General features: G+C 39.5%; 1 protein-coding gene across 2 annotated transcripts in view; it reads right to left on the reverse strand.

Moving 5' to 3' along the window:
• Nucleotides 1–15,934, reverse strand: part of fam120c (family with sequence similarity 120 member C) — a 134,437-nt gene extending 118,503 nt beyond the window's left edge. For both annotated transcript variants that reach the window (XM_060835558.1, XM_060835557.1), the window contains exon 1: nucleotides 15,127–15,934. In XM_060835558.1, the coding sequence (XP_060691541.1) occupies nucleotides 15,127–15,600 (474 nt within the window). In that variant the 5' untranslated portion in view covers nucleotides 15,601–15,934. The remainder of the gene's footprint in view (nucleotides 1–15,126) is intronic.
• Between the last annotated feature and the right edge of the window lie 2,026 nt (nucleotides 15,935–17,960).

Genomic DNA, 17,960 nt, shown 5'->3' on the forward strand with positions numbered 1-17,960 from the left:
TATCATTAATTAAAATGTTGATTCCTGCTTTGACGCTGAACAAGCATTGCAGCTCCTTAATCTCCATCTACTCTATCAAATTCTTCTTGCACTCAGTTTCTCTAACTAACCAGTCAGCTTTTAAAATAATTTTTAAAAACAATTAGATTACCCTTCTATTTTCTAACCTGAAGAGAATTCAACCCACATTTCCTCACAATTTAATCCTTCTTCCATGGAATTTTTTTTAACAATTCCATTTCATTGCTGCAAGTAACACCTCTCTTGTAAATTGATTTGCACAAATAAAACATGGCATTCTGCAACCTAATTATGAAATTCATTTACCCCTGCACCTAACACTACGGGCAGTTTAGCATGGCCAATGCACATAACCTGCACATTTTTGGACTGTGGGAGGAAATGTGTCTCCAATCTCTTTGGCACATTCACTGTGCTGGAGTACAAGTTGTAGACAACCTATGACACTTAAACAGAGGACAGAAAAATCTGAACAGATTGATCCAGACCTCAGTCTGTTATTCAGAGACTTAGGATCAGAACAGCACTGGTGTTAGACAGTGCACAGAATAGAAATATGGGAACTGTAGGAGTTGACAGCCCATTGAACTTGCCCTACCATTCAATAACATGATGGCCAATCATCTACTTCAATGCCACTTTCCTGCAATATCATATCCTTTGATGTCATCAGGCTACAAAAATGTATTAACTTCTGTCTTGAACAAGAATAATTGGAAGTTCCTCAACCCTTTGGGAGAGAATTCAGAAGATTCACCAACGCCAAATAAATCCCTCTTCATCTTAGTATCTAATGGTTCACCCTTTACCCTGAGATGATCTTCTGGTTTTAGACTCAACAGTTTAACATCTAACAGTCTAACAACCGTCAACATCTCATTCCCACCCCCTGTAAGGACTTTAAGTTTCAGTGAGTTCACCTTGCCAGCAACACTCACGTCCCACTAACGAAAAAAACAAAATAATTCCTTATTAAGGGTGCTACTCCATCTTCTTTGCCTATTTGCCTGTCCTTCCTGAATGCCACATCTCTCAGTAATGGCAATTAATCACTCATTTGCCCCAAATTGTGTATGCAAATCATCACCTAATTTTCACATGCTGAGTGCCGTTATACTGTTTTATAAGATTATTCTCAATTCTGATCTTAACTGATGCTTACTTAACCATCGACAGAGGAACCTCAATTATTTGAATATCGGACTATCCAAAGAGGATCTCAAGGTCCCGATACAAACATTATGTCAAAGAGCTGTTTCAATCCCACCTCTCTCAGCACCAGTCAGTGGTACAGGTTGGGATGAAAATGCATTAGGTTACATGGATGCATAGCTGGGTTGGGATTGAGGGTGGAGTCAGTTGCAAAATTACTTCGCTATCAGACCACATTTTACACTGCCATGTATGTCCAAGGCATATAAACAGAGAGGTCCCACGTATCTGGCGGAAGTTTCATATGGATTATGGCAGCGGGCCCTGGAATGCAGGATATCAGCCCAAGAGAAATTTAAAATTCCCAGCCAATTATGTTGACACAGACCTGCTGTGCATCTCCCAACAATACGGACATAGGAAGATTTGGGCAATATGATCTATGACCAACAGGAAGCAGACCATAGTAGATCTAGAAGTGAGAAGTACTCAAGATTTCGTTAACAGGCAAAGAGCCATGAACATCTATCAATGTGAACAAAGTGCATTTTAAACAAAGCAATGCAAAATAGCTAAGAGTCGAAGTTTAAATAAAGCTGACTTCATTAATAATGAGAAAGAGACTGCTAGCTGCACAAATCACCAAGAGTTTATACCCCTATTGATCAAGAGGTCTATTTGCAATAATAGACAGCAATGGATGACTGAGGAGATAAGAGCAACAAAAAACTTAAAGAAAGGCTTTCGAAAGGGAGTAAGGAAAGTCAGTTGCAAGAGATATCAAAATGTTCTGAAAGAATATCTTACAATAATTTTGTTAGGATGAGGATGGTCATGAACAATTTAGGCTCCTTAGAAGTTGACATAGTGTTATTGTCATAAGGAATAGTAAATGGCAATTACTGTATGCCAAACAATTAATAGAAGAGAAAGTTAGTATTTCAGACATTCTGAAGAAACTAACACTGAATCAGGCAGACATTCACAAAGTTAACATAAGAAGAGCAATCAGAAAAACAATTATAACAAAGAGTGAGAAATCCCCAGGACTCAATGGTAGGGAGAACACTGCAGTTACCCCCAAGTGTAATCCTCTTAATTTAAGAACTGTTCTTTCAGACTGGAAAACTGCACATATCATTCCATTATTTAAGAAAGCGAGTGAAACCAGGGAATTATATACCAGTTAGCTTAACATCTGCTGTTAGAAAATTAATAGAGCCAATAATTAAGGATAAAGTGATTGAAAACCTTGAACATTTTCATCTTATCAGAGTCAGCATGGATTTATAAAGGGTAAATTATACCTGACAAGTCTCAATTAATTGTTTAAAAAAATGACTAGAGGATTAGACAAGGTGGGGAGGATCTAGGGGTGTTATTTATGTGGAATTCCAGAATACATCTGATGAAGTCCTTCTTAAGTGGCTATTAGCAGAAATTGAAGCTCACAGAAATGAATACAAATGATTAATCTGGTTAGGAAATTGGCTGAGTGACAGGAGACTGTGATTAAGAATCATGGGCAGTGCATGTTTCCTAATAACCTGCAAGGATCAGCATTGGGGTCTAAACTATTTGCCATTAAGAAAGCATTTAGATGATGAGAAAGAATGTCACAAACCAATGTATTGGTTTAAGCATAAAATTGCAAAGATATATTCAAAAATTAAGTGATAAGACAAAAATGTGGCAAATGGATCCCAATGTTGGAAAAGAGATTTTCTTTTTCAACTTGAACAATATACTGCTTAAATGATGCAAAATTAATATCAGTGACAGACTAGAGAGAATTGGAAATCCAGATGCGTATATTAAAAAATCATGAACAGGTTCAGAAGAGAATTAGAAACAATAACAAAAGGCTAGTCTCTAAATCGACAAGACTAGAATTCAAGAAGGTACAAGTCATGCGGTAGTGAGACAAAGTCTTGGTTAGACAGCAGCTGATGTATATTAAACTGTTTGAGGGCAGAGAGGTCTTGAAGGGAGTGAAGCATAAAGTCACCAGAATGATACCTGAACACACAGCACTAAATTAGAAGAAGCGAATACACAAACTGGGTTTGCATTCCTCAAACTTAGATGGTTGAGAGATGATTAAGTCAACTTTTGTGTGGAACAGAGACTATAATTAGAAAGAAACAATTTCCAGTGGTTAGTGAATCCCGGACTATGACACTGCCTAAGTATTTGAGCCAGGCCTTTAAGGACCAAACATAGGAAATCCTTATTCATTACAAGGATACTAAAAGTTTGGAAAAGTCTTCTGCATATGCCAATTGACAGTAGATCAACTGTACTTCTGAATGCTGAGATTGACTGTTAATCAAAAATATTAAGGGAATCAAAGCAAGTTCACATGATCTTATTGAATGGAAGATGAGCCTTGAAAGGTGAAGTGGGCTACTCTTGTTTCCACAGCTCCTCTAAAAATTAAGATCAGCACAATCTCTCTGTTTAAAAATTTGGAGAACAAATCTTGATGACATCCACTAGGCATAAATTTGGGACACAATTCTCCAAATTTTCTTTTTGACATTCATAAGAAAAAACTATAAGTTTACTTAAGATGTTTCTGAAGATCAGAGAAGTGTGATACCTTTAAACGAAAAAAGATTTATTAGCACTACTTCTGTTTGAACCAATCCCACTCTAGATTCAACTGCAAGAATTTCTGGTTGAAAGCCAGGATTTAATACATAGTATCTGATTTACATGGACATATCTATTCCAGAATTACAATTAAATATAGATTTTGTGAAACTAACCTTCATACATTGGAAAAAATCTACTCTGCTTCTAAATATTAAATTACACATAACCATAACATTTCAAACTACAAGTTAACTTACATGCACAAATGTTTACAAATATCTTCTACACTGAGTAGCTGCAATCTCCTCTCAGGTTCAAGGTTCGATCACCATTTAATTCTATCATGGCTGATTTTCAGCTGTAATTCCAACTTCCCACCTGCTTCCCTCATCCCTTGATTGACTGAGAGATTGTAAATCTCTCTCATATCTAACAATGTGAGAAAGGACATGAAGGGAAAGCATAGAATTAAAGAAACCAAAGAATGTTAGAATAACGCAAAAGGAAAAAGAATTAAGTAAGATAACTTAAATAAAAGTTTCAAGCTTTGCTGGGAAAAGCAGGAACTCCGGCTCTGTACTAGAACAAGTTTAAGCAGCTACGAAACTTAAAAATTAGTCATTAAGGAGGAACAAAAGTTTTTGACAGATCATTTCAAACTTAAAGTACCTACAAGGAAAGGCAATAGAGGTTTGAATAAAGAGTTTACTGACCAAGCATGAGAGGTGGAAAACAATGAGGAATGGGTTTAAGACATAAAAGACAGTCAGTACAGAGGAACCTCGACAATCCGAACCTCGATTATCTGAATATCAGATTATCCGATGGAGATCCCAAGGTCTCAACAGAAACACTACATCAAAGATGTGTTTCCAACACTGATCGTGTTTTTTGCCTACAGTGATTAAAAGTGAACTCGACTTACTGAAATGCTGCCGAGAGCAGTCCTGGACTGATGGGAGCCCAGGCATCATCTCCAAATTACCTACACCTGCCCTCTGTGTGTCTCTCTCTCTCTCTCCCCCCACACACTTTCCCTGGAGTTCTACATAAGCGTGTACCCTAAACTCCCCTTCCCCAGAGAATCTCTCCAACATTGTCCTGCACAGGGCAAAGGTGGAACCTGTCAAAACGTTGCAGGAAAAAGTTGTGAGTGTGTGTCTGCTTGTACGCACATTATTTGGAGACTCACACTCTTTTCCCCCCTGCCCCAAAAAGACAGAAGCAGCAGTCTTGTTGTTGGTGTCCAGTCCAACTGCCCTGGAGAGGGGTTAGGGGCACGTGGGGGATGGGTAGGGGAGGGGAGCAATGTTGGACAGGGGTGAGGTGAAGGGGACAGTGTTGGATGGGGTTGGGGGGCAGACGGTGTTGGTTGGGGGTGGGGGTGGTGTTTGATGGAGTTGGGAGCAGGCAGGGGGGCAGTGTTGGACAGGGTTGGGGACGAGGCAGTGATGGATGGCATGGGGGGGGGGGGGGCTCGCACACACTGTGCCGCTGCACGGGGTGTGTTATGCGTCTCCTGAATAGGGAGCGGACTTAACAGAAAACTCTAAGCCCCAGAGAAAAGGCATTCAATCAATTAACTGAATGATCAATTATCTGAACAAAATTGTGCCCGCCCATCTCATTGGGATAATTGAGGTTCCTCTGTAATCAGGTTTAAAGAAGGACATGAGGTGATGTGTATGTGACCAAACTTTAGAGGATATCAACACTTAATGTTATCACCTGAGTCAGTACAAGGGCAGTTTCATTATCGCAATTCTAGTAATGTGATTGGTCAACAAAAGACTAACAAGCTCATCACAAGCACAGCAGGTGAGGACATCATGTTCATCAGCAGGTGTTTGATTGACATGTTTAGTGGGCAAAAACTGTACAAATACTAAAGATTGAGAGTGTCATTTTTGGAGTAGTCTGAGAGAACATAAAGTTGGTGAGTGCTAGTACTGCTACTCTGATGAGGTTTTAGAACCTCCTACTTAGACTAGGGCTTGGTGTCCTGTTACTCTTTAACTGTGATACTGTAGTAAATATTTAAATAAATAGAACTAAACCTTTAAAAAACTGCTTGTAAGAATTTTATTTCAAGCAATTAAATAATCTCAGGGAAAGAATCAGGGAAGGTTGAGTAGACCAATAGGGAGTCCTCCCTTAGCCACTGAAGCTCTCTGGGAGGCTATGACAAATGAAACACCCACAACCTTCTAAAGCAGAGAATCTAAATATATTACATGCACTGATACCACTTTACCTACCTTCATCGTCATTCTAAAAATAGATTTGTAGTAGATTCTCAAAAAACACTAATAAACATGTCAAACATGACTTTTGCTTTATAAAACAGATCAACTATCTGATTATGCTAAAGTTTCCTAAATAATAAATTCCGAATAACTGATGTCGGTGTAGTGAGCATGCAACTCCATTTTCCCTTCTCCTCCCCTCCACAATGATGGGTCTAGACAGAGTAGATAGGGATGAATTTACTTTTGAAACGATTCAAAATGGGAGTAAAGATCTAAAGGAATTGGCAAAAGAAACAAAGCAATTGGAGAAAGAACTTGCTCATGCAGTGAGTGGTTAAAATCTGTAAGGCATTGCCCGGGACCATCATGTAGTTGAAATTTTCAAAAAGGATTAGAAGGAGGAATATAAGTGGTTATGGACAAAAGTTGGGAGAACGGGATAAGTGAATTGCTCTTTTAGATAGCCAATACAGAAATGATGGACAAAATGGACTCCTTGCATATTGTAACAATTTTAGGATTCTTTACTTGAAATGTGTTACATTTGCTACCTTCCAATCCAGATTATTCTAAAAACTATGGAGGATTGGAAACATGTGACTACTATATCCATTATCTCTGTAGCTCCCTCTTGAAAAACCCTCAGGAGGCTTGACAGCTTTTAGTCACTGGGTTTCTCTAATTATTTTTCCCTAATGATAGCAATTACTTTAACTTCTTCATTCTGTTTGTCCCTTGGGTTACCCTCAATTTCTGGTATATAGTTTGACAGTAGTCCACACTGAAGAAATATTTTATATACTTCTCCTCTTGCTGCATTTTCCATAATAAATTTTCCTGTCTTTGCTTCTAAGAGAAATGTCTATGTTTACTCGTCTCTTCATTTTTATATAGTCATGGAAAAATTCTTAATGATTCAATTTTATATTCCTGGCTGATTTGCTCACATTCTATTTCTCTATTTTATCATCTTCTTGCTTACCCTATGCATAGTTCTGGATGCTACATTATTAAAAGGATGGGAATACATTGGACAGAGTATAGAAGATTAGAGAAGTTAGGACATGTTTTGCTCGAATAGGGGAAGACTAAGAGGAGATTTGATTGAAGTTTTCAAAATCATGAGGAGCCCAAACAGAGTAGACAGGGACGGATGGTTCCTGCTCTTAATATGACCAAAGGGAAAATGTTTTAAAGTGTTCTGCTAAAAATGCAAATGTAAGTTGAGAAAAGACCTTTTCTACAGTGTTGTGGTAAGTCTGACATGTGCTGTCTTCAAATCTAGTGGATGTGGGTTCAATTGAGGCAACCAAGACAAAAATGAATGAGTATTTACATAGAAACAACATGCAGTTGTATGAGCAAAAGGCATGAAATAGGCACTATGTTAAAAGACTCAGGAAGCTGGTACAGGCATAACAGGTTGAATGGCCTCCTGCACGATTCTGTGACTTTCTCCTGATATCTAAGACTTTCACCCTCTTAGGTTTTGTTCCTTGCTTGGCAACACTAAGTATTTTCTTTTAATCTAATATTATCCCTGATATCCTTAGAAAAGCAAAGATTGACGATTTTCACTTGAGTTGTGTTTAATGGAATGCATTTGTGTTGAATATCTGAACTGCTTTCCTAATGTTTCCTACAGCTTTGCCACCATAACATTCGGCATATTTACACAATCGATTTTAATCAGCTCATTTCTCAAACTTAAGAAAAGTGACCAACATATGTCAGATTTGAACCCAAATATGTCACACTCAAACTTAATAATGAATTCTTCTGTATTCTGATAATTTTCTTCCCCAGTGAGCCTACTATGATGTTACTAATTAATCTTGCTTCAGTATACCCTATGAGAGCTAAAATAGCTTTGTCTCTAGCTGATTCCATAACATATTATTCTAGAAAGCTGCCAGAAAATCGTGCTGCAAGCTTATCTTTCAAACAATGTTTGCCAATTTGATTTCTATATGAAGATTAAACCTCCCAACAATTATCATATTGCCTTTGTGACAAGATCCAATTATTTCTTGCACAATGCTCTGTACAACAGTGTAACTACTATTCAAGGTCTACAAACTACTCCCACCAGCATTTTCTGATCCTAGTTATTCTTTACCCATATCTATTCTTCTTTCTGATCCCCGAAACCAAGACATTTTCTCCCAATGCTTAATGTCATCTGGTACTGTCAGGATTACTCCTCCTCTTCCATCTGTGCATCTTCTTGAAACATCTTCGTTATCTTGCAACTGTGTCTCCATACTGGCAAATATATACGACCAATTTATCTCTGCTGTTGATACTAGATTGTCCATTTTGTTACAATTATTTTGTACATTCAGAAAATAAGTTTTAAACTGCTATTCTTTTAACCATATTCCCTGCTGCATTATTACCTCTGTCCCTTTTTTGCTGTATTGTCTATTCTTTAGAGAAGATGAATCTCACTTCAACAACGACATATGTAACAGATATAAATATCCTTTCCATTTTCCTCATTCTTCTCAATTTGTGTTAAGCCTATAGCATGGTTGACTACAACATCTTCCTCCAACACCTCTCTATCCACTCTTGTCAATCTGGAATGGTTTGCTTTCATCTCATTCCAGTATCTAACTATGCCAAAAGTATCACTCAAATTGGCTTCTTTTACTGCTTCTGCATCTATACATCTGTGGAGTGTCAAGGATTTATCCTTTTCCCCATTATTTCTAATTTATGCGCAAACACTAAGTGACATTGCTAGATTTCACATATAGAAACATAAAAAGTAAGGGCATTTAGCCATTCAAGCCTACTCTGCTATATATTATGATCACAGCTGATCATCAACTCAATAACCTGTTCCCACTTTTCCCCTATATCCTTTGGCCTAAAGAATTATATCTAACTCCTTCTTGAAAACATTCCACAGGGCCACCCTCTCTCTACCCTTACACTGACCTCTGTTCTAGACTCCCCCATTCTTGCATCTACTAGTTCAATTTTACATAGAATTTTACATGTTTCTATAGGACTCCCCCATCACTCTTCTGAACTCCAGTGAATATAAGCCTAACCGATTTAACTTTTCCTCATACATCAGTCCTACCCAGGAATCAGTCTGATAAATCTTTACTGCCCTCTCTATTGTAAGAGCATCCTTCCTCAGATAAGGACACCAAAGTTCCAGGTGTGGTCTCGTCAAAGCCCTATACAACTGCAGCAAGACACCTCTGCTTTTGTACTGAAAATGTCTCACTGTGAAGGCCAACATAGCAGACTACTGAAAAGTCATCTAGATTCAAAACATTAGCTTGCTTTATCTCCATGGATGCTACCGTACCTGCTATGATCTCCAGCATTTTCTGTTGTCCTAGCAGTTGCCTTCTTGATTAACTATACAGTTACCTTTGGCGACTGGTGTAGGAGGACATTCCTCTCTTTTAATTCATATCCAGATAATAACCTGCCTTCCTATTTTTGCAAAAATGGATAACCTCCCATTTATCAATACTATATTGCCATACATTTGCCCACTCACTTAATTTGTCTAAATCACACTGAAGCATTTATGTACACTCTTCAGAGCTGACCCTCCCACTCAGCTTTGTGTCATCTGCTAATTTGGAGAGATTACATTTAATTCCCTTAGCTAAATCTTTAATATATATAATGACTAGTTGGAGTCCGAGCACTGATCTCTTCGCCACCCCACTAGTCACTGCCTGCCATTTGGAAAAAGACCTTTTTCTTTTTTTTCTAGTCTGTTTTCTATCTACTTCAATACATAAACGCCAATCTCATGTGCTTTAATTATATACACTAATCTCTTCAATCATATTTTTCAAAATCCTTCTGAAAGTCCAAATAAACCACATCCACTTATCAATTCTATGAGCTACATCCTTGAAGAATTTCAGTAGATTTGTCAAGATATACAAATGGCATGAATTCTCTTTCCTCAGTCCATGCTGACTTTGTCCAATCCTGCCACTGTTTTCCAAATGCTCAGGCATTAAATATATTATAATTGACATTTTACAATGCTATTTTCTCCACTACCAATGTCAGGCTGACTGGTCTATAATTCCTGATTTCTCTGCTCCCTGCCTCTTTAAATAGTGGGGTTATATTAGCTACCCTCTAGTCAGTAGGAACTGTTCCACAGTCTACAGAATCGCAGAAGATCACCATCAGTAAATCCATTATATCTGCCCTTCAATCCCATCAACTTCCCTACTAATACCAAATTCTTTCAGTTCCTCCCTCTCACAAAACCCTATGGTCGCCAACATTGCCAGCTCCTGTTTGGGTCCTCCTTCCTGAACACAGAACCAAAGAATGTGTTTACTTGGTTAGTAATTTCTTTGTTCCCCATTATAAATTCCCCTGCTCCTAACTATAAGGGACTTACCGATCTTTTTCAATTTACATACCAATAATAACTTTTACAGTCAGTCTTTATAGCCCCGTAAGCTTATTGTTGTACTCTGTTTCCCTTTTTAAATCAATCTCTGTCTTCCTTTGCTGAATTCTGAACTGCTGCTACTCCTCAGGCCTTTTTCTCGAGCCAACTTGTATGCCTCTTTCTTGGATCCAACACGATCTTGAATTTCCCTTGTAAGACATGGTTTGGCCACCTTTCTCATTTTACTTTTGAGTCAGTCAGGAATGGATAATTGTTATAGTTCATCCATTACTCTATGAATGTTTGCCATTGTCTTATCATCATTTCTTTAGGTAATATCCCCAAACTATCAAAGCCAACTTACGCTTCATACAATCATTACCTCTTCTACTTTGATTCAGCATCCCAGTATCATAATCAGCTACATCTCTCCATCTTAATGAGTCCTAATGAGGGCCTCACAAAACTAGACTGTGACAAATACACCAATGACACTGAGTTCCACCATACCATCAAATCTCTTGACTCCTAGACTTAAAATCTTCAGACTGCATAACCAATCTCCAGTACAGGCTGAGCAGACATTTCTTCCAATTAAGTGTTAGGAATATTAAGTTATTATTTTTGGTCAGTTCTCCAAACTTTTCTCCCTGACTACTAACTCCATCCATCTCCCTCGCAACAGCCTGAGATTAAAGGAATCTTACTGCCACCTTAGTGTCACATTGTATTCTAAGATGAGGTTAAGACCACAGATTTATGTCATCAATAAGACCAACCATTTCAATCTCTGTGATATTGCTTGACATTGTCTGTCGCAGCACACTTGCTGCAAAAATCATGCCTTCGTAACCTCTAGTCTTGAGTGTTGCAATACACTCTTGAATGGTCTTAAGAATGCAGTGCACTCTTAAATTTAAGGCCACCGAAAACTCTGCTGCCCTGTCCTGCTTTGACCAAAGAGCTAATTACCAGTCATCTCTCTATTCTTTGAGCTACACGGTTCCCTAATCAAGTGAAATTTTCATCCTTGATTTCAAATTCTTCCAAGGTCTTGCTCCTCTCTGTTGCTTTAATCTCCTTCAACATAATTCTCTTACGATGTCAGCACTCCTTTTATTTTGTACTCTTAAACACACCATTTTTAATGTTTCATCATTAGTGGTTTCACCAATAGTTGCCTAGGCCCCAAGTTATAAGATATCCTCACCCTGGCTTAGATGCCTCTCAATGTAGCAAACCATCCCAATGTGGTATTATTGGAATTGAGAACTTTCTGAAGGATAATTCAGAAATAAGCCAGAATTTGACAAATGCATTTTCAATTTCAAATTTTAACTTTCTGATTCACTACAACTGAAAACATTACAAAACATACAGGCAAGGAGGCCACAACCTGTGGGTTTCAAGCATTACAGTATCTTCATATTCTCAATATTGCAGACCTAAGTTCATTGAAAGTGAAATCCACATTAGTTTTGCGAGAATTTAATTAAATGTCTTGTGTATGTGGTCCTTATGGAAACCGACATGATTGCAAATATGATTCCAACCACATCTATTCTGAGATGAGAGAAGTGCAGCAATCCATTATAAGGCTGAGAAAAAAGCTACTAAAATCATTAAACAGCTGAACCAGCTGTCAGCGAATGTCTTGGGTCCATGAAAATAACTAAACTATACTTAAATCAAACCACGTACAGCAAATTAGCCATGTTAGACACATTTCAAATGCACTCACTCACGAATCAAATATCTGTTTAGCAATGAATTCTTTGCAGTTTCCAAACAGAATTAACTTAGTTTGGTTCCAGAATCAGATAATAAGTAAATGTATGATTGCCTCATCTGAAACCTGCATACCTTGAAAACAAAAAAAAGTTGCATTTTCCACCCTGCTCATCTAACTCACTGCTGTATAGAAATCTGGAATAGAAAAGAGAGGCAAAAATGATGTGTATGCGCAAAGGCAGGTCACACCTTTGCACAAATAATCCTTATTTAACATCAAGATTACATCATATGGTTCTTGTACTGGGGCCAAATAAATGTAGAATTTAGTGTTCCATCATTGGTGGCTGCGTCAACAGCTGCCTCAGTCCCAAGCTTTGGAATATCCTCCTTATCTCATCGTCCTGCTTTAACATACTTCAGTGTAGCAAACTATCCCAAAATGATATTACTAGGATTGAGAACTTCTGCAAGGATAATTAAGAAATAAGCTAGAATTTGACTAATGCATTTTTAACTTCAAATTTTAACTTCCTGATTCACTACATCTGAAAACATTACAGGACACGCAAGGTGGCCACAACCTGAGAGTGCTGAGCATAACAGGAGTTCATTTGTGCAAGTGAATTTTTCAACTTCATTTAACCCATATAGTTTCTTCAGTACGAGCAGAATCTTCCAACTGCACATTTGTATTCAGTCAGAAAGTAGAATTTTCAAGTACCCCAAAGACAAAACACAAAACTGAAGCCAACACTTCAATAGCAGTACTGGAAATGCAGTTTTTCAAAAATATTAAGCAGACATCTCATCCATATGTAAAAGATTCCCTATATGATTCACAGAATTTACCAGTATTTCGCCCTCAACCAAAATCACTTTTAAAAACAAAAGCTACCTAGTTATTATTTTACAGTTATTTGTTCGGATTTTTTTCTTTAGTACACACATTCATTATTTAGAGTCAGAAATGTACACAGCATGGAAACAGAGCCTTCAGTCCAACACATCCATGCCAATCAGATATCCTAAATTAATCTAGTTCTCATTTGCCAACACTTGTCCCATATCCCTCTAAACCCTTCCTATTCATATACCCATCTAGATGCCTTTTAAATGCTGCAATTGTACCAACCTTCACCACTTCCTCTAGCAGCTCATTCCACTGCCCTCTGCATGAAAAAGATGCCCCTTAGGTTGCTTTTAAATCTTTCGCCTCTCACCTTAAACCTATGTCTTCTAGTTCTGGACTCCAATACACTGGGGAAAATACCTTATCTATTTACTCTATCCATGCCCCTCATGGTTTTATAAACTTCTGTAAGGTCACCCCTCAGCTGTGACGCTTCAAGGAAAACAACCCCAGCCTATTCAGCCTCCCTATAGCTCAAACCCTCCAATCCTGGCAACATCCTTGTAAATCTTTTCTGAACCGTTCAACTGGTTTGGCTCATTTTGGAATACTATGTGCCATTCTGGGCTCCCTGCTAATGAGAAGGAGGTTGTGAAACTTGAAAAGCAGTGGACTCAGCACTGATCATTGTGGCATATTCCTCGTCACAGGCCTCCATCACCACCCCTGGGTCGACTACCTTCAAACCAGTTCCATATCCAAACGGCTAGTTCTCGCTATATTCCATGTGATCTAACTTTGCTAATCAGTCTACCATGTGTAACCTTGTTGAACGCCTTACTGAAATCCATATAGATCACGTCCACTGCTCTCTCTCCATCAGTTTTCTTTGTTACTTTCTCAAAAAATTAAGACAATTTCCCATGCAAAATAATTTCTATTTATACTCTTAACAGTTATTCTTTATGCCTTCCTCCAATCGATTCTTATTCAATATTTAAGATTTCAGCTAGCCAATTATTCCCAAATAATTACACTTGCAACTATCAATTAAAATTGTCTGAAAATGAATGTTTATAGGACACAGTTTTATATGCAACTATGCTGTGTGTGCAAATATCCAGCTGCAATAATCTAGATTTATATGTCCCCTTCCCTAAGTCGGAAACCTAAATATATAATCATACTTAAGAAGAGAAAGAGCATAGACACATTTAAGTCTAAGATTCATTGGTAGCACATTTGCTCAAATAGTGTCCAGATACAAGCTTCACTCCTGAGATTTAAGGATATATCCTGGGCTGACACCAATACACCATTTAAAACCAAGGGCTTATTTGGTCTCTCAACTGCACATAATAAAAATCCATAACACTTTTTCAAAGGCAGTATTCTCCTGGCCAATATTTAATATGCAACCAATACTGAAAGATTCAAAAGCAAAAAAGGTGTGGATTCTGAAAATAAAAACAAAGCGCTGGAGTAACTCAGCAGATTTGGGAACATCATTCTGAGTTCAAGACTCTGCAACTCACAACTATATTGGATTCTAAACGTTAACTTTGTTCTGTCTGCACAGATGATGCTAGACCGATTGAGTTTATTATTTTCTGAAAATTACCATTCCCTCATTTGTGCTCAAACTGACTGCCACATGACCTACGCTTCAACAGTGACTACACTACGTGTACTTCATTGGTTACAAGGCCTGTAATTCGCTCGATCGGAGTGAAAGGCACAATTATTTACCAGTTTTCTTTCTTTGAAATTATAACTGCATGTTTAAGAAACCAGTCTCAATAATACCACGCTGACACTTTGTGCAGATTAATCTGTATCAGGGCCAGTTATTGCATAGGCCTTGACACTGAGGAGATTTTTCAACCATCTAACCCTGCCGGCGGAAGTGCCGTGAACCCCTCCAATTGAATGACATGTTGAGCATCCAATCTTGGCTCCCCAGTCGGTACCTGAAACACCAAAGGACGGTCAGGGCAATAAAATGTAAGCCGAGGGCGGGGAGCTCGGCCAACAAGTTACGTTGAACAGTGGGGCTAATTTGTACAAATAAAATGTCAATCGGATAAATGGCTTGGGTAGTTTTTTTTCCCCCACCGTCAGGCATTTACCTTCACACGGAAGCGGAGGAGGGCGAGCCGGATGCAGTGGCTCATGCAGACGGGAGGCAGGAACCAGACTTTAGGCGGCGGGGTGCCTTTGTTCTGAACGTGGCTCATGATCTGCTGGGCCGTCTGCCTGTCGTTGATCTGTTTCTTCACCCACTCGTGGAGGCGGGGTTTCTCCAGCGCGCCGTTGAAGAACACCACCAGCTCGATGTTGCCGCTGAAGCAGGCCTTGGAGAGCGAGGCCAGGTAGCTGAGCATGTGGTTCCACTGGCCGCCGCTCACCCAGTCATTGTAGAAGCCGCCGTACAGGCGGTGCAGGCAGTTCTCGGCGTCCACCAGCAGGCGGAGCGGGGTCTGCGGAGGCCGGTTGCGGCCTCCACCCACCAGGCTCCCCCGGGCCAGCTTCTGCAGCTCCACCGGCACCACGGCGCTGGCGCAGTGCTTCTCGATGTACTCCTGAAAGCCCTGCACCCCCATGGCCTTCGCTTGCTCTGGATTTCTCTCTCACTCGCTCGCTGTCCAGGTAGAAGGCAGCTCCGGCCGGCCCAGGGAAGGAAGGCCGCGAGGAGGAGGAGGAAAAAAAATAAAAAAAACAGGAACCGGGGAAAGGAAGGTTTGGGGAAAAGGGGAGGGACTGGGGGAGAAGTACAGGGAGTGCGGATCACCGGCGCCCCTCCTGGTCCGAGCTGCGAGTGGTGCAAGGAGGCTTTCGATGGGATTTGACCGCACTTTGCCAGTCGCTGAGAGTCACCGCACCGATCGCCGCCATGTGCTGTTACGGCGCCATGTCTGTCAGAGCCGGCGCGCAGGCGCACTGCCCGCGTTGCCGTGACGTCAGCGCCCCCCGCGCCGAGGTCACGTTCAGGGGCGGCTGTCAATCAACAGGAGCAGCAGCAGCAGCGCATCAAGCAGGCCCCATGGAAGCACGAACTTCACCTCTGTAAAGTTAAAATAAACAGTACACCACAATATCACTACATACCCCAGTATCAAACTTGCTTTGGTGACGTTTCAGATCACAACACTTTATACCTGTTAGAAATGCTGCAGTGGTCTGCCTGGCAGAAAGTAGCCCCTCTGTCAGATTTCCAGCATCCATCGAGTATTTTACATCAATTTTTAAAAAGTACAGCCCAAGACCTTCCGTTATAAAGCAAAATGTAATGCCAAGTAACGAGGGCATGGTCAGTAACAGCAGAGTAAACTAAATTAGGGTACTCATGAAGCCACAATTAGAGGGACACCCATTTTGAAAAGGTAGAGGGCATCTCGGTTGTCGGAAGAGGCTAGCCTGTGCTGAGATTTCTGAAGAATAATGAGTTTGAATGTGGTGCAAATTAGGAAGTAAACAGCAGAGATGTGGCTAGTCTCAATTATAGAGGATAGAATGCCAAAGGCCACCAAAGAATATTGAAAAAGTCAATAGATAGTAGTATACAGCAGATGAACTGAGACGGGCAGTAGATGAGCAATTTTATGGAAGTGGAAATAATTGGGAGTGATAGAGGAAAGATACAGCTGAGTCTCATTAGTATCCTGTAGAAATTGATGGCAAGTCTGGCAGTATCAGTGGAGAGAAATCAGTGAACATTTTGTATCCAATGGCTGGAGTTTACAGTGACTGAAATTCTGAAGAAGGGTCACTGTACCTGAAATGTTAACTAATTTCTCTCCACTGATATTGCCAGACCGGCTGAATTTTTCCAGCAATTTCTGGTTTTATTCCTGATTTCCAGTATCCGTAGTTCTTTCAATTTTTTGTTTAGATCGGGTAAGATTGAGGTTCACTCTGGGACACGAACACAAACATCGTTGGAAGTGCTTTCTGTTGGAAATAAGTGCTAATATCTATGAAAATATCCTAAATACAATGTCAAATAAGTAATAAGCCCATCTCAGCAGTTGCCAAAATTGAAAAACTTAATAGGATTGGCTATACAGCCTCTCAGCCTGGCTCTACTGTTAACTTCAATTCCACTTTCTGTACTCACCAAATTAATTCCCTTTAACGTTTAAAATACTGTGAATCCCAGTCTTGAATATAAGCAATAAATGAGCATGGACAGTGTCCAGCTATAAAGAATTCCTAAGATTCACAAGCCTAAGAGAATAAAACTTCACATCACACTTCCTAAAATGGCTGACCTCTTGTCCTGTGTGTGACACCAAGTTCCAGATTTTCTATTCCAAGAGAAATAGTGTCAAGTCCTGTATAATTGTTTCAAATTTTTCCTTACTCTGTACTCCAAAGCAGGGCTTGGTTAGCTCAGTTGGCTGGATGATTGGTTTACGCCAACAATCTAAGTTTAGTTATGGTTACCACCAAGGACTCTCCTTAAACTCAGATTAAATCACCACTAGTCATCTCTAATCGGACAGCAGCCATATGGTGCAGTAGGACTACAACAACTTTACCTCACTCCAACACTGTTCCAATAAAGATTTGTCTTCCAAACAGCTTGCTGTACCTGCATGTTAACTTTTTCTGTAATTCATGATATTCAAATCTTAATGAATACCAACATTTAGTAGTTTTCACTGTAGGCATTTTTTGTATTCTTTGTACCAAAGCAAATGACCTCAGGCTTCCTCATATTGTAATCCATCTTCCTGACAACTAAATCACCCTTCCCTGTCTAAAGTCTTCTGCAAATTTCACTTCCATAGCAGTGCCTGTTCTGGTGGTATGATAACCCATAACATCTAAATAGCAGCCACATTGCTCCTGGCATACCATGAATATTATGGTAAAAGCACAGATGTGTTGTGCAAGTACCAGAAACATGTAGAGTGGGAACATTATGATATCAAATAGCATCAATTGCTGATCTGGTCCA

The sequence above is a fragment of the Hemiscyllium ocellatum genome, chromosome 14 (genome assembly GCF_020745735.1).
Source record: "Hemiscyllium ocellatum isolate sHemOce1 chromosome 14, sHemOce1.pat.X.cur, whole genome shotgun sequence".
Taxonomy (NCBI): domain Eukaryota; kingdom Metazoa; phylum Chordata; class Chondrichthyes; order Orectolobiformes; family Hemiscylliidae; genus Hemiscyllium; species Hemiscyllium ocellatum.